The following is a 25,909-nucleotide window of genomic DNA, read 5'->3' as shown; positions in this document are numbered from 1 at the left end:
TCTTTAGAAAATTAAAAAAAAAATTGTATTTATTTACTTGAGAGAATGAGAGAGAGCATGAGAGGGAGAAGCAGACTGCTGAGCTCAATGCCAAACTCAATCCTGATCCTGGGACTCCACACGATCATGACCTGACCAGAAGGCAGTCGGTTAATCAACTGAGCCACCCAGGCGCCCCTCAGCTAGGATTTTTATAACCACCACATTACCCTAACTTTCTTGTGCCGGAAACTGGGACAAGAATAATACTAACACTTCCACTGTGGGTGGGAAGATTCAAGAGGCCTGGCAAATAGTAGGTGTTGATTAAATTACTTTAAAAACCATTTTTATTATATTCTTTGTGTTTTCCTGAGTTTTTTGCTGAGAGCAGGCATCACTTGGACAGATCCTTTGGATTAAAAAAAAGGCCTGTCAGGTAGCGAGAAAAAACCTGCGGATCCCAGCCCCTTAGTGGAGATTCGGGGTGTGGCCATAGTTGGGGAGGACTACGGGGCGGGGCGGGGCCAAGACAGAGGGCTGGGCTGGAAGGGCGGGGCCAAGACAGAGGGCTGTGCTGGAAGGGCGGGGCCACGGTGCTAAAGTCGGGGCAGGGGGCGGGGCCCAAAGGGAAGGGGCCGGGCGCGGGCCGGCGGCGCATGCTCGGTAGTGCGGCCAGCTCCGCCGCCGCCGCCGCCGCCGGCGCCACCGCCCACTTGGGGCTGGCCAGAGGCAGGCAGCCGGGGTGCAGAGTTGGGTACGTCTGGGCGAGCGCACGGCCATGGCCCCGTGGCTGCAGCTCTGCTCCGTCTTCTTCACGGTCAACGCCTGCCTCAACGGCTCGCAGCTGGCCGTAGCGGCAGGCGGCTCCAGCAGAGCGCGGGGCGCCGACACCTGCGGCTGGAGGGTAAGGAGAAACTTTTCGTCGTCCCCAAAAGCGTGGCGGGCGCAGTGCGCACAGGTGCTTGTGGGCAGCCGAGCGGGTGCCGACCTGCCTGCCCTACGCGGAGTCAGCGGCAGGGCTGGGATCACCGCTGCTCCCGCCCTTCTTCCCTCCCTCCCGGGGTGCGCGTCCGCCGGCCCCAGCCGGGATGAAAGGGGCCGCCCGACCCCCGGCTTTGTGTTGCTAATGAGGCGCGGCCACTGGCCGGGGTCCGGCTCCCAGAAGGCGGGCGAGAGGGGCGTCCCGCGGCGGGCGGGAGAAGGGCGCCCCACCCTTTGTTTCCGGACCCGTGCCTCCTCCTTCCCGGGGCTGGGATGCTCCGAGCTGTCTGGACTGGGGGCGCTTGGGAGCAGGAGTGGTCCTGTAGTCGACTCCTCTGGTCCACAACTCTGCAGAGCCCCGGGACTGACAGAGAGGGGTCCCGGAGCGCTGGGGAGGGATGCGCCCCCTCTCGTGGCCGCATTGTTCCTTCTAGGCTGGGCCGTCTTACTCCACTTTCACCCCACCCCCGATTCCTGACTTGCTAGGAAATCTTGCCCTTGGTCTAGCGAAGGGTCTCATGGATGACCTACACCCCTTCTCCCTGGCCCCAGCTTGACTTGCAGATATTTTTCTAGGCCAAAGGAAGGCATGAGTTTGTCACCTCGGTCAGATGCTCCGGAGGAGAGAGGAGAGGTGTACATTCTTAGTCTCGTGTTTGGAGTCTTCTCCCAGTAACCGAGCAATTTGATGCTGTCCGGGTGGGGGGCCATGTGCGCGGGGATGCTGCGATCCCCGGTGCCCACCAGGGTTCCTGTGTTTGGGCAGCCCCAGGACCCGGAGACTGCTTCTGTCTGCCCCGCACCTCCCACCCAAGCCAGGGAGGCCAGGCGTCACGGCACTCAAGGCCTTCAGACTTGTGGAGAGCTTTGTGAGGGCTTTGCACTCAGGCAGCCACGGACATGACCTTGGCTCTGCTCCCGCGTCCAGTTTCTCCACCTGAAAAATGGGAATAAATGGGGATTTCCTTGTTATCCCAGCACTGTTGGCGCTGAGAGTTGGGTCCTTAGAACAAAATTGACTCAGAGATGTACTGAAAGGCCTCAGCACAGTCAAGGCCTAGGACCCGGCACCCTTTTAGAGTCTCAGGATGGTGCTTCCAGCTCCCTTTCCCACAATCAGAGAAACAGTGCAGAAAACCAGGTATGAGCCAGGCAGCTGGAATAACTTCAAACCTAATAGCCTAGCTGCACTAAGACTATGCTAGACTTATACTAAGCTATAACACACCCTCCCACCACCAACCCCATAGTGAATATAACCTTCCTGTTTTGAGTAAAGCATCACATTTTAGTAAAATCTCACAATTATTATCTTTTAAGATACCATGTTCTTCCCAGTTTTTAGATCAAAAAGTTTCCCTTAAGGCTATCTCATATTGACTTATTAGTCCTGCTAAACTTTTTGGATCTAAATGGATATTTTGGTTTTTGAATAACTGTAAGAGCATCACAAGCATTTTATTCTGAGTTTACATATGACAGCTTAGGTGGATTAGTCCAATTGCTGTTTTTCTGCAATTGTCTAGGTGGCTTCATGTGTCAGTTCACAAAGTTTGGAAGTTTTAATGCTTTGGGTATAATAGCGACCCAAAGGAGCCACGCTGATGGTTTCGGTCTCCATGCTGTGGGAATGTGTTTATTTCCCCTAATTGTGCATCCCTGCCCTCAGTGGCCTCACAGTCAGGCTGACCTCTTTTCTCCCACCACAACTCCTAGTTAGGGGTGACCTTCTCAACAGCTTTTACCTTGGTCCCACTAATTGTCTCCTGTTCATCCCTTCTTGAATGAGCATGGAAGCCTCTGGGCCATCTCCCAGATTCCACACTCTTTCCAACCTGCTGCATGGCTCTTTTCTTCCTGGACTTGCCTTTCGGTGCCTCTGATGGAGCCACCAGCTCTCCTCAACCCCTCTTGCCCACCTGCCTTGCATACCTACCTTTCCAGCCTGTCCCTAACTTTTGTGCCCTTTATGCTGCTGAGACATGCTTTCTGCTCTTAGGATGCCTTTTCCTCCCCTGAGAACCTTCTGCTTGTCCTAAGATTCAGCTCGGGTGATACCACCTCCAGGAAGCCCACCCTGAATGCCATTCCCCTTGCTTTGCCTTCTCATGCAGGTCCTCGCACTTTACTACTCACCACACTACATTGTCAATATTTGCTCATATCTGTGTCTTCGGACTGGTTTCTTTAGCCAGGCACTTAACCTCATCTTTGTGGCCTCAGAGCCTGTAAATCTTGGCTGAGCCCAATTAGACCCTGCAGCCTTCTTACTTAATCCTGTATTAAGTGATGATTTTAGGAAGTGGTTGGAAAGATGAGAGCACTGAGCTCCAGTGTCCTCTCCACAGCAGGCTTTTGCACATGCTGTTCCTGTCTGTGTTCCTTCTCTTTACACCCTAGCCTCCCTTCTCTACCCCAGCAGCACTTCCTGCAGGAAGCCTTCCCCGCCCCCGCCTCCCTACATCTGGTCTTCCAAAAGTTGCGGTCCGAGGACTGGCCAGTGAATACTGGTGTACAATGATTTGAGCCTTTGATTCATGTCAGGGTCCCCTACCAGATGGTGGGTATTCAGCTCATAGATGTTGGTCTCAGTTCTGAGGTTGCTTACAGTCTAGTTGGGGCCATGCAGACCTAAAAGAAGGGTTGATTATGTGTGAATCAAACAAGAGACGGCTTCCTGTGGGTCACATGGAACCAGGGGGACAGCAGGGTGGCAACGTGAGCCCCTGCAGGATCTGGGTGCTGCAGAGGAACGGGGCAAATGACCCCCTTGATCTCCAGGGAGCATTTGTTCCAGGAACTCTTGCCCCACCAGCAGTGTGTATTTTCCCAGGACTGGCAAGGTGACTGAAGCCAGTGAACCCTCAGCAGCTTTTCTAACACACCCTTTGGGGAGGCTCTCTGAGGAGCTGACCTGGTTTAAGTGATCAGATTTCCCAACCTTCCTATTATTAATGGGGCAATTAAGGGGCCAATACCATCTTGAACACAGCTCAGTGTTTTAGGAATGAGTTTTGGGCACACTTCTTTGTCTCTTAAAAAAAAATCTCTTAGGGCCCTTGCCAGGTAAAGTTGCTCTTGGAGTAATAAATACAATTTTCCCAAAGTAACAATTTCTAAAACTGGCATCCTCGTTTACACTGGATCTTAACTCTTGCTTCTTGATAGTGGTGGAATGGTTCTGTTGGTGACGGGTAACTTTCTATCAGTCAATTGCGCTGAGGTTTTTTTTTTTCTTTCATCTTGCTAGTTGTTCAAAATACACTGATGGAGGGGCGCCTGGGTGGCTCAGTGGGTTAAAGCCTCTGCCTTCGGCTCAGGTCATGATCCCAGGGTTCTGGGATCGAGCTCCACATCGGGCTCTCTGCTCTGCAGGGAGCCTGCTTCCTCCTCTCTCTCTCTCTCTCTCTGCCTGCCTCTCTGCCTACTTGTGATCTCTGTCTGTCAAATAAATAAATAAAATCTTTAAAAAAAAAACACTGATGGGACAAAGAATTAGACGTCGGCTCCCACAGGTTTTTGTTTAGTGGCATTTTCCTGCAGTGGAGAAGGAGGGAACAAGGAATGCCTTCTTATCTAAATGGGGTACATCTTCTCTGGTCTTTTATCTCTGAAACAAATGTCTACCCTGCAAAAAAGCCTGCTCCTCCAGGAATTCAGGAAGCCAGAATGCTGGCATCGTCTTTACAATGAAGTGCAAGTTTCCCATTTAAGGCAAATACTTCATCTCAAAAGGTAGGAAGGAATAGGGTGGTACTTGGAAAAGAAGAAGTTCCAGCTGGTTAAAATTTAGGTCCTGATAAAAGTCCAGTCCAAGAACTCTCCTTGGCTGTGGGCCCAGGCATATTTATTTGATTCTGAATTGGATGCGTTTTCATTCACTTGCAGCTCATGGCTCCCTAGCCTGCATCTGGTCTGCCTGTCTTGTGGCCATGTCTTCCATGTTATACATGCTCTCGTGTCTCTTACAGAATTCTTGGTTAAAAAATGACTCAGCCCTGGTTGACACATTTTTCAGAGAGACATTTTTATAAGAACTGCAGTGCTTTCCTCCGGCCTGTTTTGCCGGGTTAATTGGGAATCCTCCTGGCCTGGGTCCATCTCTCTTGAACAGCCCTCCCTTCTTTCCCCTCCCCCATCCATCCCACCAGCGCCACCACCCCCCACCAGTCCCTGCAGTGCCTGGGGCATTGTGCTAGTTGTATTAACAAGGGGATACAGCTGGGTGAATGAGACCAGCAAGTAAGTACCGGCTAGGGACCCTTTCCCTCTGAACACAATTTCTCAAAAGTAAAGTCTAGGGGCTTCCAGTATCAGGATTGCCTTAGGAGCTCGTTAAAATGCAGATTCAAGGCTAATGCGACCAGAATGGGAGTGAGATGGGGGTTCAGGAATTGGCATTTTAACAAATTCCTCTCACTGTTGAGAGCCATTGCTTTAGGAGAGAGGACTCTCTCCCAGGCCAGAGAAGGGGGAGAGAAACCACATTCTAAACATTTAAAATCCGAGTTTGACTTTAAATGACTTGCGTGGATTTAGAGAGGAAGTGGAGACTTTGTCAGAGCCCTGGCCAGTGAAAGGGGTCAGGCTGGCTGAGGGGATCCAGGGGAACCAGCTGGGCAGGGCACCCTGGTTTGGGTGGATGCCTTCAGCCTGGGGTTGAAGGGGAGGCCGGGAGTGAAGGTGACCCTGACGCTTCCATGGGTTCCTCCCCAGAACAGCTGGGCTTGTCTGGAAAACAGTCTCAGGAAAGAGTAGGGTAGGATCCAAATCATATTCTCTGCAGTTCAGACCTTACCAACGTCCCTACAAAGGAAAGAACGGCTAATGCTTTTGTAAGTCTTTAAGTTGAGTATTTTTCATGCTTCATTTGGCCTAAAATGTGTGTGTGTTTAAGCTTTTAGACCCTCTTTTCCTCTCATCGGTCCCTGAGCTTTTCACATAGCGTGCCCAGCAGATGTCTGCTGCTGCTGGGGCCACCCCATCACCGATTAATTGTACCTTTTCGTTTCTCACTCCTTCTTGTGTCTGCCTCTGATGGATGGGCTTTTAGTCTTCTGGAAGCTTGGTGACCTCCCCCCCCACCCCAGTTGTAAGAGTATGTGCTGAGGAGAAGGGGGAGGGGTGCTCAGGTGCCCCTAGAAGCTTGACAGGGTTGGGGGACAGTGCCCTCAGAGGAGACCTTTCTCCTGCACTCTACCCTGGCAGCTGAGACCTTTTCTGTTTCACATCTCCCCCAAATTTGGAGGTCCCCGGCCCTCAGCAAGCTCAGGGGGCCTGTCTGTGCTGGTGCCATGGGCCCCATCTCCCAGCAGCCAGACTTGCTCGTCTGGTGGGAGGCAATGTCCTCCTGGGCAGTGTTTGTCTTGGCTGCTGGGACATTCTGAATGGTCCTGACACACGATTAGGTGACTGATGGCCCCACAACACATTGTCTCCTCCAGGGTCTGGGGCCTTTGAAGCTCTTCCCTGTGGGAAGTAAAGAGACTATTTGCTCTATTAAAATGCCTTGGAATTTCCTCTGTTTAACCACAGGCCACTTCCTCTCTGCCACTCTAAACCCGGCAGGGCTACTGGCTGATTGAAAAGACACAAGCCCAGGAAAGAGCACATCCAATTGAAACAGATAGTCTTACTGCAGATTAAAGCTGGGGCAAATCTTTAAGAGGAAACCAAATCTGAGAGGGAAATCCTAGAGGTGGCTTCTTATCTTGTTCAACATTTAGCTGGTTGACATAGTTCACACTTGAACTCCTGAGTGCATCATAGGTTACTTTTTTTTTTTCTTTTTTTTAAAGTAGGGAAGTCTACGTTGTACCCTAATCAGTGTGCTATAGCTAAATGTGGCAGGTTAAAATCATGCAATCAAGTGGATTTCTCCTTGTGTGAGTTGGAAAGTCTTTATTTTCTGGGAAGAGCATGGTATCTGTCCAGAAAACCATACCAGGCTTGTTCTCTTTGTGCAGTTTCTGTCTGCTGATTTTTATGGGCTCAGAAGTCCCAAGTAAGAAGTGTGTAGCCTAAAATCAAGAATATCTCTGGGAGACTGTTCCTCACCCTTTCCTAAGCAATATCTTGGGAAAGTTTAATTAATAACAGCAGGCGTGAAACCAAAAATTACCTAAGTAACAAAAACCGAACATTTAAACCCTGTGTGTACCCTGTTTTTTTTTTTTTTGTGATGGGGCCTAAAAAAGGAATAACTAGCTGGTTTCTAATGGAAACTATTATTTTAACATTTACAACTCCATTGTTCAAAGCATTTGTGATAAAAACAGCTACTCTTTGCTTTGGTTCCTTGTTTGGAAATGTTGGGGGAAGGTGGATGTAGCTAATTAAGGCTACACCATTTAAAGGGGAGACTTAATAGGTACCAGCTGTCCTCGACAAATCACTGGTTGGATGACAAAATAAAGATGTGATGTGAACACATATGTAATTATCTTCTAAAACGGAAGTTGGCCTATAAATTGTCTGATTTGATAGCGTGAATGGAAACTACCTCCATTAAAAAAAACTGTGCACTTTCAAGAAGCATTGGTTTTATAGTAAACCTAATGGTAAAGTGTCTTATTTGCATAAGGCTGGTAGCTTAAGAGTTGAAAGAGCAGTAGATGGCGAGTATTGTTGGAAATTTATTCTAATTTTATTGTATGTTCCTTCATTCCAAACCTGGGCATTAATCATAAGGCTTTTTCATTAAAATTACTACATTGTAGGGAAGGACTTAAGAAATGTCCTATAAAATTGAAGCGGCAACTTTGGAAGGGAATAGAAATTGATAGCATTCATTAAATGTTCGAAGGGATATTTACATTTCACACATTAAATGAATATTTCAAATGAATCCTTTTGAAATCATAAGGGATTAGGCTTTAAATATAACCTTTTCAGATGTAAAAACTTTATTTCCTTAAAAACTAGTTTTTCCAAGTGTTCTGTTTTGTCACTTTTGTAGAACGACACCCCCCCAACTGTCCCCCCCCAAACTGAATGGTAACTCTTTAAAAAATGCTGGCTATGGCCCCAGACTTCTGTTCTGAGATGGGGATAGAGGGAGGGTTTCCTTGGAACGAAGAAGTGCATTTTCCTGAGACAGGCCATATGGTTTAAAAACCCTTTCCTTGTGATTTTATTCTCTCCAGGTGATTTCTGGTTTCTCCTCTCCTGAAATGGCCTCTCTTTTACCAGAGGAAAATGCAATGTAATCCAGACCGATGCAATAGCAGTCGGCCCTAGCAAGTGTGGGCCCTGCTAAGTGAAAGTTTTATCGCTGCCTTCCTCTGGAGTGGGCACCTTGGCTCTGGGTGGGGCACCGGCACTCACATGGACAGGATTTACTGTAACTGCTCAGGATCTGAAGTTCAAGGAGGGAAGACACGGTTTTTTGAGCCATGTCAGGTCTTGGTGTGGTTTTGGAGTTTACTTATGTTTTCCAGGGAAAAGACAAGGACCAGTAGGCCCAGGCTCTCTCCCCTGTCTGCACTGGCTTCCCACCCAGCTGGGGCTGCAAGGAAAAGGCACAGGGGCCCAGAGACAGGGAGGTGCAGGAGGGATTCCAAGGTACAGGGAACTCTCTGTCCTCTGCACCTCCCCACTCCTCCCAGAGAAACACGAACCACAGTTCCTGCTGCTCCTCAAACTAGAACATTGTGCCTATGTCGTTTCCTGTGGGTATGTGCCAGTGCCTGGGCGCTGCTTGACACCTTTGGAAATCTGGCATTTTAGCCGTTGTCCCCATTGGTTCCCAGTCATTCTGGCTTCCTGGTCTGCCTTAGTTTCCCCTGCTGTGGAGGAGGCTTACCTTTCTCTGGAAGGCTTCTCCACATCGTGCTCCACCTCTGCTGTCCCCCGTGGGAATTTCCCCTGTGCCAGAAAGCCTGTCTGTAGTAAAATCAGACCCACCCCATCATGGCTCCAGATTTAGTGAGAATGCATTCAGCCTTTTGCAGTGATGTATTGAAGAAGACGACAAAACTTGATTAGTTTATGAAGAAGAAACTTAACTTGGATGGTTCAGAGGAGGCTTAGAAGAAGGGGTTGGGTGGCCCTGTAAGCACAATCCTTTGAAAGAAAAGTGTGACAGAAAGAAAGAACTGGCAAAGCTGGGGGAGGGTGGTTCCTGGCCCAGGGTGGGGGCAGGAAGGCTGAGGATGTGTAGGTTGGGACTGGAATATAGGGTGCCTTGAATTTTGTCTGTGTGACCCTGTCAGGAAACCCCATGAGGCTTGACAGGTTTCTCCAACAGATGAATCGTTTGATAAGAGTGACCCTCAGTGGCCATTTCTTCATTCAGTGTGTCTTTGGGGCTTTCTATGTGCTGGGCCAGATTTCTGGAGCTTTGATTGCAACATGGAAACAACCAGGACAATGGAACAGCGATGTGACCACCCTGTTTGAAATAACAACTTGCCGCCTTTGCCTCACTTTGTTTTTCTGCACAGAACTTTTCACCGTGAGACATCCATGGTGTTTTCTTGTCTGTCTGTCTCCCCCAGGGCAGTGTCTGCGGCATGAGGCCAGGCCTCATCAAGAGATTGGGGGGCGGGCATAGAGTAGGTTCTCCTTCCCTTCCATGATCCTTGAATTGACCAAGTGCCCTGCAGGAAGTTATAGTTGATGGTGAGAATGATGGTAGCACCTGTGGACGACCTCAGGGGGTCTCTCTGCTGAGGTCACCTGGAAGGTGAGCCGTCGTCATACAGATGTCCTCGGAGGTTCTGGGGTTTCTTGTGTTTCTCGACATTAGTGCATCACGTGGCATTCGGTACTCAGCATAAAATATGCTCTCCCTAGTGACATCATAGATTATTGGCACCATGTGCCCCCCTCCTGGCCAACGCCAACTGCTGGGCTGCAGGGTGGTCCAGGGGATGCCTGAGGTGGTGATCGGGCCAGGATTGGTTGGGGATCCCACCTTGTAAAGTGTTGGTTGTGTCAAGAGGAGATGTCTGCATTGTGTAGTTTACGCTGCACTGTGGAAAAAGAAAAAAAAATATAAAAAGTTCCTGTCCAGTGCTAACCATGCATCCTGGTTTCGGACTTTATGAAATGATTCCCATTCCCTGGGAGCAGCTGCCAGCGGGTAGGAAATCTTTGTCTTTTTAACAGAGGTATGGGTCTCGTTTTGTTTCATCCCCTCTGGTGGTGAACACGTTTCATTGTCTGAAGTCACGAGACGGTCCATCCAGAATCAAAGGTGCTCTCAGCCTTCTTTCCAGGGCGGTGGGTTTGCTGGCCAGCTGTGGTAATGAGTTTTTGCCCAGCTTTGATTTTCATGGCATGCCTCCCTGTGGGAGGAACTAGATATTTCTGATCTTACCTCTGCTCATATTCAGATCCAGCCAAGCAGTCAGTGACTTCCCGGGCTTTTTTGTGGGAGACTGTGGGAAAGGTCCTGGTTGGCTGGCTATGAATTAATGAAATCCTTAGAAGGCCTCACTAAAGATAGCTCCTGTGGTTTAAAAAAAAAAAAAAAAAAAACCAAACCATTGCCTTTTTAATTTGAGAGAGAGGTCATGGAGTTTTACCAAAATCAAGCAGAGAAAATGTAACATCTGGTTGTGCTGCCCAAAGGCTGCTTCGGGGCGGTGGGAGCCGTGGGTTCCCAGCGTCTGACTCGCCCAAGGTGACAGTCCCCCAGGTCCCTCCTAAGGCTGCTCTGGACACGCTGCCTCTTTTTCATTGTTCTCCTCCCTGGGTTTTGAAGTCCTCAAGAGACAGAAATTCTACCCCCACATCTTTACACTTGAGCACTTTCCCCATTTACTGAGCTTTCTTCCTTTTACTTAAAGGGTCACACTTTTTTTTTTTTTAAGTGCATAGTTTTCGAGTTGGTCAAGACTAGTGTAATTATTGCTTTTATCTCATTAAAGAAAGATGAGGGTGGAGAATAGGGGGAGACTTTGGGCGGAAGGCAGGGGGGTTTTAAAGAGCTGTTCTAAAAAGTTTTTAAATTAGTAGGCTTTCTGACATGAGGAGAAAGAGAATGATAAATTGCAGGAGAAGAGTTTTACGGAAAGGCATAAAGCAGCTTTTAAAGGGCCTATGACTTTTTTTAAAAGCAGAAACATGAATGCCTTAAACGTCTGTTGTGTGCACATCCCCATCCCCCTTTGCCCAGTTAAGTGAACAATGTTATTAAGTTTTTTACATTTTATTTTTATCCTACCTATGCTGTATTAAGAGTTTATGTAGTTTTATTTAAAAAAAAATATTAGTCATATTTTGGGCATATATTTTCTGAAACCAAACAACAAAGTGAAATTGTTGCTGCGTAGCCCCCCGCCCGCCATAGGCGGCCGGTCACTCGTACTTGGACTCCTCTTTACTGTATTTCTCTCCCATATTTTGGATTCTGAAATGTTTCAATCCTATAGAAAAGTTGAAAGCACGGTAAAATGAGCACCTATTTCCTCTTTGCTTGGAGTCCCCCGTTGCTTGCCCCACCTACTGCAGTTATGGGGCAGATCCTCGTGATTTCTTTCTGAATCACATTCCAGGATTCAGAGGATCCTATTTAAGGATCACTCTTAAATAGATCACTTTTTTTTTTTTTTAAAAAAGACTGTATTTATTTGAGAGAGAGAGAGCACAAACAGGGGAACAGCAAAGGAAGCTGCAGAGGGAGAGGGAGAAGCCAACTCACTGCTGAGCAGGGAGCCTGACAGGACGCCATCCCAGGACCCCAAGATCATGACCTGAGCCGAAGGCAGGCACTTAACTGAGCCACCCAGGTGCCCTCTAAATAGATCACTTTTACAGAGTCATCCTGTCTCCTCGGTCTCCTTTAATGGAGGACAGTTCTTCTACCCATTTCTTTGGTCCTTCATAGCATACACCTTCTGAAGAGTCAAGGTCACTTGTGTAGACGGTCCCACAATTTAGATTTCTGCTCATTTCCTCATAATGAGGGCCGATATTTGGCTAGATCCCTCCAAAGGTGATATTATGACATTGTGTGTTAGGTATCATCAGTAGGTAACAAATATGGATAGTTTCAACACTGAGCAAAATTTGGTTTTTCTGCTTGAAACTATTGTACATGGAGACATTTCCAATGGTTTCATCCAGTTCAGTCTGTGTTGTCTTTTTTTTTTAAGATTTTATTTATTTATTTGACAGAGAGCACAAGTAGGCAGAGAGGCAGGCAGAGGGAGAGGGGGAAGCAGGCTCCCCACCAGAGAGCCCGATGCGGGGCTTGATCCCAGGACCCCAGGATCATGACCTGAGCCGAAGGCAAAGGCTTTAACCCACTGAGCCACCCAGGCACCCCTGTGTTGTCTTTTTAAAAAAAGAGATGCAGGGCTCCTGGGTGCTCAGCAGGTTGAGCCTCTGCCTTAGGCTCAGGTCATGATCTCAGGGTCCGGGATCGAGCCCCGTATCGGGCTCTCTGCTTGGCAGGGATCCTGCTTCCCCCTTTCTCTCTGCCTGCCTCTCTGGCTACTTGTGATCTCTCTCTGTCAAATAAATAAATAAAATCTTAAAAAAAAAAAAAAAAGGGAGATGTTATGAAGGCTTCCCTTTTACTTTACTGAGAATCCAAAACGAAGGGTGTCATGTGTGTTAGGCTGAAATATAACCTCTTCCCTTAAACTATTTGAAATCAGCTGGGCTCTCAACATTAGGACTGTAGCGTCTCAAGAATGTTTAAGGCTTTTGCTATTCACTTGGGCTTTTTACAAGCCCTCGTAGGCGTCGCCCTGCGCAACTTGGAACGAGTTCCTAATAAAACCTCTATTTGGCTGGGGAAAGTTTCCGGTTGAACGCATCCTCACACCAAAATTCAGTCATTACTCTCCTTTGTGGGAAGAAAACATTGAACTTTATTTCCAGGAAAGGCCACTTCACTCAAAAACATGTCCTCGAAGTCAGTTTCCAGCCTTTTGGTTCTGTGATCGCCTGTTGCCTAAATTACTTTATGAGAATCCCCTCCAGGCAGACCGTTTCATTAGTTTAACCCGAATTCCTATCTCCTACCTAATTCCGTGGCTTTTCTCTTCTTTGTCCTTGCCCCTGATGTAAGGGCGTGTACAGTTAAAGACCTGGAAAGTACATATCGAATCTTGTTCAGAGTAAGTTAAATCGTCAAAAAGCGGCCGTTGTTATTCTTACAGGGTACCAGGAAAACTGCCGAGACAAACCCTCCATCTTTTATTCATAAGTGTGGGGAGACAGGGAGGGCGCAGGCGGGCCTGTGCCCCTGGGCATTTGTTCAGCTCTCCCCACGGGGCCCCCTCCCCTGCTGGCCGTGAAATGTCATGCCGAGACCTAATAGTGGGACATTCAGCATGCAGAGAATGGGCCACAGAGGTTCACCTTTGCTTTTCATGTTCTTTTCTGGCACCGGGTCCCTGGTCCCCTCCTTGGTCTGACAGTGAAAGGCCAGAAAGCAGCAGTCTGGAGGCTGGCTGGGATGCGGTACAGCTCAGCCCAGCAGCCTGTTCCCCTGCTGGAATGTGCCGGACACAAAGGCCCGGTCGGGTGTGCCTGGGGGCGGGGGTGGCGGGTTGCCTTGGCTTGTGTTAGTCTGCTCTGGTCCCAGGGGAGGGAGTTCTCGTTTCCATGGCTGTGCCACCGTCGGTTTTGGAGGGAAAGAGGGTGCAGAGTGCTTTTGATTTTCAGAAATCACTTGGGGTTCCCCATTACTGTGCAGAGGGGGGGCCTGGGGCAGAGAGTTGAGGCCGTGAGACCCTCGGGCTCCGAGGTGGTCTTTGGAGAAAGAGAAATCAGGCAGCATTTGCTGAGTAGGCCTAGAATTTGATTCAGTCAATAGTTCTCAACTGGGGGTGATCTGGGGAATCCCTGGAGACCTTTTTGGTTGTCACAGCTGGGGAGGGGTTTGCTACTGGCTTTTTGTGGGTAGGGGTCAGGGATGCTGCTAAACACCCTGAAATGGGTAAGCCGGCCCTCGCTGATAAAGACTTAGTGGCTATAGTGCTGAGGTTGACAGACCCAGATTTAGGGGTCCCATTTTAGCATTTGAATTTCTCAGCTCACTTAGCCTCATAACACTTTTCAACTTCCTTTCAGTTTAACAGAAAGCAGTTGGTTCTAGAAATCTGCATTCAGGATGAATTTTCATTAAACTCTCCAAGACCTAGGATTAAACTATTGTGGTGCTCCTTGAAGATAGACCCTGAATGCAACTACTATTTTAAATGCAAAAGACGATTTTTTTTTTTTGCCATAATTTGATCAAAGTAGCATAACCTGTGCCTCTGTTTTTGTTACTCACTGATGGTCTGTGGATAACATTACATTTTTTCAGCATGAAACCCAACACTTCAAATCCCTAAAGCAGTCTCAAATTTATGGTTAATAAAAGCTTTTATTGTACTGGATGTCATCTGTTCTATCACTCTGGGGCTAGAAACTGGCAAGCAGTGGACAGGAAATATTTTCATTTCAAATCGCTTCAATCTTATGGTCTAGGGGCAAAAGTGTCTGATTTCAGGAAAGCCACGGTGAATAGCATAGTAATGAATGCATTTTTAGTTGATTAAGCAGGCATTCTCTCCCTTTCAAACAGTCTTCTCTCTTTGGCTTGGTGGAGCTAAATAAACACGTGATGTTACATGATAGCATTTCTTGTGTTGGCCATACTTTTCCTTTGATCATCTTGAACTTTTCAAAGTGTTTTCCAGGAATCCTCAGCAGAGCTGAAGAAGTTGGAGAGAATGGCTAAACTCAAAATTGTTGACCCTCTTTGTAATCGTTTACTTTCTGAGCAGAGGTGGTTTCTGAGATGATGTTGACTCCTCTGAATTCCCCTTTAGAAAGGGAATTTGGGGGGGCGCCTAGGTGGCTCAGTCAGTTAAGCCTCTGCCTTCAGCTCAGGTCACGGGTCTCAGGTTCCTGGGATTGAGCCCCGAATCGGGCTCTCTGCTCAGCAGGGAGTCTGCTTCCCTCTCTGTCTGCCTCTCTGCCTACTTGTGATCTCTCTCTGTCAAATAAATAAATAAAATCTTTAAAAAAATAAAAAAAAATGGAATTTGGTATCTTGCCCTTGGGATCATGCATTTAGGAGGAAAACACTTATTTATTTATTTATTTATTTATTTATTTAATGGCTGTCATTTTATTGTACTTTGTGTCCTGATCTCCCACATCCATCAGGTAAACAGGATGAGGAGAGTTCTATCCAAAGGCAGCCCTGTGTGGTGATGATGTATCCAGGACAGGGGCAACTTTTCGTCCTGGCTGCTCAGTGCCTTTGAACGTATTATCTAAATCATTACTTCCCAGCGAGCCTCGGAGGTAGGCAATTATTTCTGATGTGGTTCCTTTTTTGCCAGATGAGGATTCCATGGCACAAAGAGCCAGGAAGGGATTAGGATGGCAGGGCACGTGATTCAGAGAGGACTCTCTCTGCCAGAAACCAGAGTCACAGGGTGCTTACCCTGCCTGTGCCCCCAGCAGCCAAGCCTGCCCTGCCTTCTGATCACCCAGCCTGCAATGGACGTCAGCCATGTGCAACAGAGCAGCTAAAGGGGGTGGGAAGAGAGCAAGCCTAGATACCAGAGAGCACTTTGCAGATAATTAACCTAGGATTTGGCATTTACCCTGGAAGTTCCTAAACCTAGCTGAGTATAAGAATCACCTGAGGAACATGGTATGGGGAACGGTACAGATTTCAGGCCTCCTCCCAGACCTGCCCAAGTGAGATTTCCAGGGGAAGGCCAGGACTCTTGAGTATTTTTTTAGAAAGCCACCAGATCAGGGGTTGCCAAGGTTTTTGGGGTAGATGCAGGGTTTGACTACCAAGGGGCTGTACAAGGGAATTTCTGGGGGATGGTGGAACTGTTCTGTATGCTGATTGTGGTGGTGGATACGTAAATGGAGACATCGATGTATGTATAAACTTATGGAAATGTTCATTTTACTATGTTTTAAATAAGAAATGTTACCCAGGTGAAACTGAGCTGCTCCCCTTGGTGTCAGATGAAGTGACAGATGGTACCTGGTGACAGCTGGGAAGAGTTGTCCAGCTGTGGGAGAATGTCACCTGGAATCGCAGAGGCAGGTGGGTGGGCGCTGAAACCTCTGAGCTCAGCGCAGTCTAGTATACCTTTCTGTGATGATGGACGTGTTCTCTGCACTGTGCTGTTCAGTAACTATTGACCACTTGTGGCTGTTGAACGCTTGAAGTGTGACTGGTGTAACTGAGGAATTGAATTTTAAATTTTATTAAAATTACTTTACATTTAAATAACTACACATGGCTGGAGGCTACCATGTTGGACAGCTTGCCATTAGAGACCGACCTTGCCATACTGGTGGGCTTTGGCTCTGTGCCAGGTACACACGGAGCCCAGTGGGTCTTTATGTTTGAGGGACAACAGTAAGTCGTTCCGAGTGTAGGGCAATACAGGAACGTGGACAGCATGTGTAGGTTGGTAAGGACAGAGAAAAGGAACCTTGGAATGAAGACTGATGTGGGATCTGCCCAGAGGACATGCTTGCTGAACGGAGGAATCTACTTTACTTTCTCTAGTGTGGATCAGATAGCACTGACTTTGGCTCAGTTCCTCCTAGGACTTCCCAACCTTGTTCTTCTTAAAAGATGCAGCAGTTATTTTGGAAACTCTCTAATTGTGCCTCGTTCCTCTGAGATGATAGGTTATATAGGAAGCCATTGGAGGGCGTGAGGGAACAATGTGTCAGGGAGTATCTGTGACCTGGCTGGCGGTATGCTGGCCCCCCCTCCCAACCCTGAGAGAGAGTGATGAAGAACCATTGTGGGCATATCCTGCTCCTTTTCAGGGAATGAGATCCTATAAAAAAATGCATTTGGGGCATAAACCTGCATATTACGTTCAGACACTTTTAAACTTCCCTCCTCTGTGGCCCTTGGGTTTATGTTATCTTAAATAGTGTTACATATAACACATATAAATATGTTCTAAAGAGTAAGATCCAAAGAGTGGCCCCTTATTAGCACAAACCAAATGGTGAAAGAAATTAGGTTCCAGTTTGTAGACATATTATGTCTTAAATAAATTTACTGAACGGCTAACAAACTTCACGAAGTATAGGCTTATAACTCAGGAGGTTTTGTTAATCTGACTTAAAAATAGGAATGCCTAGTGTGTCAACTATACTTTAATAAGAAAATAGGGGCACCTGGGTGGCTCAGTGGGTTAAAGCCTCTGCCTTCGGCTCTGGTCATGATCCTAGGGTCCTGGAATCGAGCCCCACATTGGGTTCTCTGCTCAGTGGAGAGCTGCTTCCCCCCCACCCGACCCCCTGCCTGCCTCTCTGCCTCCTTGTGATCTCTGTCTGTCAAATAAATAAATAAAATCTTAAAAAAAAAAGAAAAGTGCCTAAACCATGGGGGGTGGGGCTTAAAAATTAGTGGAGCTATTCCTTTATTTTTATATGAAAACTTCACTTCTTCGGGTCCACAAGAGAATGCCATTCTGAATCAGAGCATCTTAAAGCAGGGTGTCCTTGTGCTGTCTTTACAAATCGGTGACTTCAAGCTAATGTGAAAGAAAGGGGTGAGGGTGCTTAATGGACATTAAATGCGGTTCTTCCACTCTTGAACACACAAATGCATCTTGCTACAGGATTTGGATCACTGAATTTATTTACTTATTTATTCATTCTTTTTTTTTTTTTAAAGATTTTATTTATTTGACCGAGAGAAAGAGAGATCACAAGTAGGCAGGCAGAGAGAAAGGAGGAAGCAGGCCCCTCGCTGAGCAGAGAGCTGATGTGGGGCTCGATCCCAGGACCATGAGATCATGACCTGAGCCCAAGGCAGAGGCTTAACCCACTGGGCCACCCAGGTGCCCCTCACTGAATTTACTTTTTATGGTTATTTTTGCTTAAATTTGTTTTCTTTTTTTATTTTTCTTTTTATTTTTTTAAAGATTTTATTTATTTATTTGACAGACAGAGATCACAAGCAGGCAGAGAGGCAGGCAGAGAGAGCGGGGAGGGAAGCAGACTCCCCAGTGAGCAGAGAGCCCGATGTGGGGCCCGATGTGGGGCTCGATCCCAGGACCCTGGGATCATGACCTGAGCCAAAGGCAGAGGCTTTAACCCACTGAGCCATCTAGGCGCCCCTCTTTTTTTGTTTCTAGTTCAGGTGTAAAATTTAGTGATCACCAGGCGCTCATATGACAAGTGTCCTTCTTAATCCCCACCTATTTTACCCAACCCCCCCTTCGCTGGTAACTATCAGTTTGTTCTCTGTCATTAAGAGTCTGTTTCTTGGTTTGCCTCTTCGCCCTGCCCCCCGCCGGCATGTTTGTTTGTTTTCCTAAATTCCACATGAGTGAAATCATATGGAATTTTGTCTTTCTCTGACTAACTTACTTCGCTTAGCATAATACTCTCTACCTCCATTCATGTCTTTGCAAATGGCAAGATTTCATTCTTTTTGATGGCTAATATTCTGCTGTATAGATATACCACATCTTTTTTTTTTTTTTTTAAGATTTTATTTATTTATTTGTCAGAGAGAGAGAGAGCGCGCGAGAGGGAGCACAGGCAGACAGAGTGGCAGGCAGAGTCAGAGGGAGAAGCAGGCTCCCCGCTGAGCAAGGAGCCTGATGCGGGACTTGATCCCAGGACGCTGGGATCATGACCTGAGCCGAAGGCAGCTGCTTAACCAACTGAGCCACCCAGGCGTCCCTACCACATCTTCTTTATCCATTGATTAGTCGATGGACATTTGGGCTGTTTCCATAATTTGACTATTCTTGATAATGCTGCTATAAATATGTATCCCTTCAAATTAGTTAAATTTGTTTTCTAGAGATATTTCCATGTATTGACAGAGTTCACAGACATGGCACTTTTACTGGCCATATAATATTTTCATGTTGTATGTACTCCCTTTCTTGGCCCATAAGCCCTGTTGATGAAGAATTTGTGCTGTTTCCAACAAATTGCTATTTTAACGCTGTTTGAACATCATACAGATTGGTTTCCTGCCTGCCTGCTTTGCCATTTTGGTTTGGTAGACTTAGCATATATTCCCCAAATGAAATTACTGTGGCAAAAGTTTTGTAGGTCTTACTGCATGTTTGTTTGCCAGTTTGTCCTGTATAATGATGAAGAATTGTGTTTTGGGAAGAGGGCAAATTTGGTTTTCAAATTTCAGCTCCGCTGTTTTGCCCTCATTTACTATGATGTTGGACAAATTTCTTCATATGTACAATGGGTTAATAAGAGTTTATTCCCCAGGATTGTTTTGAGTCTTAAGTAAGATACTGCCTTTATAACATTTTGCTTTGCACCTGACCACATAAAAAGTGCTTAGTCCTTGGTGGCGATCTGTTATCAGAGGAATAAGTGAGCTCATTTTTCCACATCCTAGAAGATATTGACATTTATAATTCTTATTTATTCTTTTGTTATTTTGGATGTACCTTATACCTGTCTTATTCTGCATTTATTAGAGAAGGACTGAATCTTTCCACTTAATTCACATTCTGAGTAAGTTTTATTGCTTTTAAGTCTGATAGTTTTTTTTGTTTTTGTTTTAAATTTTTTCTCTACCATATAATTGGAACTGCTTTTTTTTTTTTTCTTTAATTTTTATTTATTTAATTTGTCAGAGAGAGAGTGAAAGAACATAAGCAGGGTGAGTGACAGGCAGAGGGAGAAGGAGAAGCAGGCTCCCTGCCAAGTAGAGAGCCTGATGTGGGACTCCAACCCAGGACTCTGGGATAATGACCTGAGGTGAAGGCAGACACTTAACGACTGAGCCACCCAGGTATCCCTAAGTCTGATAGTTTTAAAGTGAGGTATGAATGAGATGTTGCTTAGTCGAGAGTATCAGGGAAGATGTTTAAGTGAAAAAATGAGGGTTTTAAAATAAGAATATTGATTCTTTCTGGACTTAATAACATATTATGAAAATAGTTGAATTTAAGCATTATAGTGGGAATTCTATTTGTATCAGTAATTTGGCTAGTAAACCTTTTCTTCATTTACATATTTTCCAAGGTCACTTTTGAATCGATCACATATTTCCTTCTTAAAAAAATATATAAATCAATCCTGTTTTATTGGAGTTCTCACAAATTCTGATCGTGGGTTAGAAGCCACTGTTAAACTGTCTCATTTACATCAGCGTGACCTGCAAGATGAGGGCGTCCCAGGCTAGCTGTCTGTGATTTGGACAGGGCACAAGATCCCGCTGACTCTCAGTTTATTTACCTGTCAAATGGGACAGTCAGACTAGAATTTGTAAGATTCGGACAGTTATTTCTATTGAGATAACTTGAGCCTTTCATTCAGAGGGAGCGGTTTTTCTCTCCTAGCCATTCCATCTCCTCACTTTGTGTGGTCACATTGGTTTCTACCAGGACTCTTAACTCCTGCACACCCGGGTGTCTGTGTTTGATCTCTCTAGAGAAAAGATACCAGCCTGTGGCTATGGTGGAGATCTTTCTCTAATAACATGAACTAATTGTCTTTCACCTAGGTTCTGAATTTAAAAAAAAAAAATTCCGACCTAAGAGTGCACTTGGGATGAGCACCAGGCGTTGTACGAAGTGTGAAATCACTCTGTCGTACGTCTGAAACTAGTGGGACGCTGTACGTTAACTTGCTGGAATTTAAATAAAAACTTGAAAAAAAAGAAAAGAGAGAGAGAGGCAAACCAAAAGAAAAAAAAATTCACACACAGATGACTTTATTTTTTACACAACGTGCCCTGTCCACTCTGCTGGTTGTGGTTGATTTGCCTTTGGGGTTTATCTGAGCTGCCCAGGGGCATCCATCTGCTTTCATCCTCGGCATTTCCTGTGTGCTCGTCCAGCTTGTTCATGTGGCCAGAGGCCCCTTTGCATCACTTGTTTTTTAACATCACACCGCAGCCCAGATAGTCTTCTGGGCCAGGAGCTCTTAGGGACTAATCAATCACTGAATCCATAAACAAGGGCACTGCCTCAGACTCCCCATGAGCTCATGAATTACATCAGGGTGTTGACAGTCCTAGAGGCCTGGACCACTCTGTCAGCGACTGTCGGAAGGAGAGGATTCGGGATATGTGCTAGGTGGTAGCGGGGATAGGAGAAAGGCAGCCGCAGATGATCAGATGATCAGAGATAAGAAGTAGTTTGGCAGATTATCTGCATGTGAGTAATTGCAGAGCTGAGAGATTCACTTTTTTGGTTGTTTCCCTTGCACCCCCTTTTGCACCAGGCTGTCTTATTAAGAACACTAAGGAATTTGTGACACTCAGACACCCTAGCCCCTCACTCAGGGGTTGCTGTCCCCCGGGTTTCCCTCGGAGTCCAGGAGCTGTCATCCTGAGTGATTGCCACCTGCCCAGGTGAGGTGGCTCCCCTGTGAGGGACCCTAAGAACATTTTTGGAAGAGCTCCTTAAAAGCAACCCCTTCATGTCCATAAGAGTGGACAGAGCGGAGGACCTGGACTTAGCGTACATGGGTGGGTAGAGAGAGAAGATCAAAGCAGAGATGTGCTTTCAGAAGATAAGGTGAAGGCTCACACTGGTGTCTTCTGATGTGCAGAAGGAGCAGAGACAGGAATGCCCGACTGGCTGTCAGGAGGACTGGCACCTGTGGAAGGACCTGTGACACAGGCCAGATGAGCAAGGGACCGTGAGAGGCTGGGGAGGAGGTCACCCATTCAGAGACCAGCAGGGCCCGCAGCTTGTGCATCCTGAGAAGGCTGAAGGGAGGAAGAGTCTTCTCTCAGCCGTCATACCCCCGGAAGACCAGAGTTTAGATAAGAGTGATGACAGGTTGCTCTGGGAAGGGACGGGGTGGTTTGTGTGTGTCTGTGTTTTTTTAAGATATTTATTTGAAAGAATGAGCAAGAGGGCACGAGCAGGCAGAGGGGCAGAGGAAGAGGGAGAAACAGACTCAATGCTGAGCGGGGAGCCTGATGTGGGGCTTGATCCCAGGATCCTAAGATCATGACCCGAGCCAAAGGCAGATGCTTAACTGACTGAGCCACCCAGGCGCCTCAGGACTGGATGGTTTTACATCAGAAATTCCAGCTGCAACCGGGGCAGAGCAAACAGTGTCTTCATCCCCCATGGGAAGGTCTGAGATGTGCGTGGTACATGCAGCTTGTACCACGAAGGACCCTCCCCCTGAGAAAGCCTGGTGTGAGCACCTTCTCTGAACCTTTGCCAACACCCCATAAGTGGTGGTCCCTTTTCTGTGGCCTGTGGTTTGTGGTGCTCTGCCAGAAGAACGATGGGCATTCTTGTATGTTTGCAAGATCATTGGAGGGTCTCCCCAGCCCACCAGCTGGCCATTCACTGAGTGTACTCACGTGAGCCACACTGCTGAGCTGAGGCTGAGAGGGGGCGAGGGAGGCGGTGGCCTCCTTGCAGTTTACTCTTTGCTCGGGTTCTACCCCTTGTTCTGCCTGGCGCTGGCAGAAGCTTCAGCCTTTGCAGAAAGCTCTTGGCTGGGTGAACGCATCTTGAAACGGGCTTCGTATCCAAATCGAAAAGGAGATAAATGGCAGGGACCCTCTCTCCCGTTCCCACCTACCTCCTGCTTCTGTAGGTACAGATACATTTAACTCCAAATACGTGGCCGGAGATATAACACTGTTCTAATTTGGAAACGTGACCCTGGCTACGTCCGAAAGGTGCCCCTCTGCCCAGTCTTCACACAAGTCACGCAGGTGTGTCACTTCTGCCTGAATGTCACTTCCCGGAGCCCTCAGCCCCCATCTCAGTCACTGCTGGGCCCTTCCCCACAGCCTAGCCCTGCCCTCCGCACTTTCTAGGTGTTCTATGAGTAAGGACTAGATTACTCTGCTGAGGGCGGATATTCAACTTATACCCATAAAGGCTTTTGGCAAAAGGGGTTTATGTGGGGGCAGGGGCGTTTTGGGGAATGTGTGATGCCTGGAGGATCTTCATGACGTGGCAGGTCCTCATGTAGGCGCAGCCTTGAGCCTCCCGGCCTCCTTCCTGTAAGGTTCCTGGCAGCCTCCATGGACTACGACTTTTCATCCGGAATGTGTTCTTGGGAGTCCTGGGGGGCAGTAGGAGGACGTCCCCAGGGCTGCCTCTCTGATGGAGGGGGGTCACCATTTTCACCCTCGCGGGGCCTGATGAGGGTGACTTGGCCTCCATCAGGATGGCCCAGAAACTGTGGAGATGAGATCCTTCCAGTCCTGAGACAGTTCCAAGCCTTTGCAAACAAAGCACTTCAAAAAAGGGTGCCGCCTCCACCCCAATCCTGGTGAAAGGTGGCGGAAGGAAGCGGTGGCTGACAGCTGAGTTAAACAAACTTGAAGGTAGGTCACATTTCTGACATACCACTTTCCTCCACCGTACCAGCAGCTGCCCTCTACTTTGAAAGGGGGCTTAGCTGCTCATATAAACTTTGGTTCGTGAAAATGTAAACTATTATTAGGATTATCTTTTTATTCACAATATATGCCTGCCTCTCTGTCTCCTTTATTTATGCTCTTTTTGAAATGCTCCTTTACCTTCCGTACCCAGAGCCGGCATCAATGGCTGTAAAAGCAAAGGAACATCTCAGAGCAGACTCCCTCCTTAAATCTCTCTGTGGTTGAAAAGGACTCTGGGAGTGAATCACTGGGCGGAGGAAGCTTCAAATCTCTGCAAAGCTTCCAGGTTAAAACTGGGATGTGATGTTGACAAAACATTTCAGTTTAAGAAAGAATTTTTTTTTTCTTTCTTTGCAGGGGTGGGGTGGGGGTGAGGATTTTCCCCAAGGGTGATTATTTTATGCTTTGATACAAAAGTGCTTGATTCTCACTTGAGGATCTTAGGCTGTCACCGTCTCTCCCCCATTTCATCACCACCCGCTAGACCCATTTACCACGCAGGATGTTCTGGAGGTTAGAGAAGGTCCAGAAGCTCTCGCTGCCACCAGCTGTCCCTGCCTCCCTGCTACTTTGCGGGAGGCCACAGAGGTCCTGTCTCACGTGCTCCTGTGTGGTTTGTCAGTGGAGGGCAGGTTTGAGTGGGAGCCAAGAAAAACTAATAAACTTTTCAATTTTTAATAAAATGTCTCTCCCACCCTTTGTTTTTTTCCCTTCACTCTTCCCTGAAAGAAAGAACAGACTGACTTTTTAAGCACATCTGGACACTTTTTGTAAAGCTTTTACCCCAAATTCCCAGAAGGAATGTATTGGCTCCCATTTTTCTAAGCAAAAACTGAAATGCCTCCTTTGTTTATAAGTACTGTGCTTGCATATTTTAATAAAACTATAAAGAAAGAAATTGCTCTGATTTAAGGGTCCTTAGCTAGGGCAACACATTCTCCTTTATGCTCCTCTTGAAGTCTTTGAGAAGTGCTAAAAGTTTATGGTTGGTTATTTTTGGTGGGGGTGGGGAAGGGATGCATAGGGGAATCCATGTGTCCCTTTTGGAATTAGTTTTTCTTCTTTCTGTGGCTCTGCTGGGGGTATGGGGCAGGGATGTTCATAGCCCCGCTCTGTTCTGCTCTACCCATACATTGCCCTCATGGTGAATACCATATAGATACAATCAGATTATAACGTTCCAGATCTGAGAGCCCAAAGGTCTGCAATGGAATACATCTTCCCTTTATCACATAGTGTTTGCTTTCTTCTAAAAGAAGGAAATCTTCTAGAACCTTGTTGTTGCTGAGAAAATGAGGCTAATCTTTCATTAATATTAGTCTATTAGATGTTGGCATGGGGTTCTTCTAGGATGGGAGGAATTTTAAAAGACCTTAAATGGGTGTCAGACTTTTTTTTTTTTTTTAAGATTTTTATTGACTTATTTGTCAGAGAGACACACAACGAGAGAGGGAACAGAAGCAGAGGGAGTGGGAGAGGGAGAAGCAGGCTTCCGGCTGAACAGGAAACCCGATGCAGGGCTCGATCCCAGGACCCTGGGATCATGACCTGAGCTGAAGGCAGATGCTTAACTACTGAGCCACCCAGGCGCCCTGAGTGTCAGACTTCTAAACACAAGATAAATAGGCATTTACCATGTTGGGGAACTTACAAGATGGCATGGCTCATTTCAAACTGGTGATTGCAGGAGTTTTCTCGTATGCCTTTAAAAATTACGTTTATGAAATGAAGTTGTACCTTCAGAAACATACGAATGTAGTGTGGTTACATTATAAGAGTTACGGCTCTGTTACTACCCAGTAAATGTTCATTAGTGATAAGCATTTAACCAGTGTGGTATTTATTGCTTCTTAGAATATGATATTCTCTAGACCTGTTCTGAGTGTCTGGAAATAAACTGTAGAGGTGAAATCCTCTTCTCAGAGTTGAAGCAAATTTTGACCACACTTGGGATTTTTCCCTTTACTTTCACAGAAGAAGGCTGTTAGCCCCGGAAGCCAAAATTGTTCTACAAAGCCTGTCAGTGCTATAGGACGTACATCAGTCGAATGGTGACAAGTGTTGGATGATGTCCAAAACAGAACAGTCTGAAAATTAGTATTTGTGACTTTGTGTAATAATTCACCATTTTTCATGAGCTTTGGACAAATAGGGTTTGCTTGAACTGAAATTTAACTTGATAACTTTGAGTCACACCAACAATGTTCTAGCTTACCTTTTCAACTTTTTGTCTTTGAGTTCTAGGAGATTGTTGGTGATTTGGAATGCTAGCTATTAAATGAGTTAGTTGGAGTATTTGGTTAAAAAAAAAAATGACCTGATTTAGAACTAGTGGTTAATTCAGTGTTGGTTGCCTCCATATTTTCCAGATAGCATTGTTTCAAATATTGCAAAAAGGTTCTTTACATTTACCTGTGGCTCAAACTATAAAGCACTGAGCAGATCTTGGGAGGCACAGTGACTTGGGGTCCTATGTTCTTCTCCCTCACCTGAGACATGGCGGGCTTGTCCTGGGAGGATCTTGACTCCGAGGGTAGCTTTGCCTCTGTCGTAGCTTTGACCTGCACACAAAAGCCTGGCGGTGACCAACTGTCTTTCAGTACCTTTTTCCAGTGCTATCATCACTTGTTTTCTTAAGTT

At 46.7% G+C, this 25,909-nt stretch overlaps 1 protein-coding gene across 2 annotated transcripts in view; it reads left to right on the top strand.

Annotated features, from left to right (window-relative positions):
* Positions 1-686: 686 nt before the first annotated feature.
* IL17RD (interleukin 17 receptor D) overlaps positions 687-25,909 on the top strand; it is a 67,236-nt gene continuing 42,013 nt past the window's right edge. For both annotated transcript variants that reach the window (XM_032868361.1, XM_032868360.1), the window contains exon 1: positions 687-886. In XM_032868361.1, coding sequence (XP_032724252.1) covers positions 761-886 — 126 coding nt within the window. In that variant the 5' untranslated portion in view covers positions 687-760. The remainder of the gene's footprint in view (positions 887-25,909) is intronic.

This window comes from Lontra canadensis, unplaced genomic scaffold (genome assembly GCF_010015895.1).
Source record: "Lontra canadensis isolate GAN:19392208 unplaced genomic scaffold, GSC_riverotter_1.0 scaffold35, whole genome shotgun sequence".
Classification (NCBI taxonomy): Eukaryota; Metazoa; Chordata; class Mammalia; order Carnivora; family Mustelidae; genus Lontra; species Lontra canadensis.
Note: the sequence above shows the minus strand (reverse complement) of the source record. Positions and strands in the feature narration are given on the sequence as shown.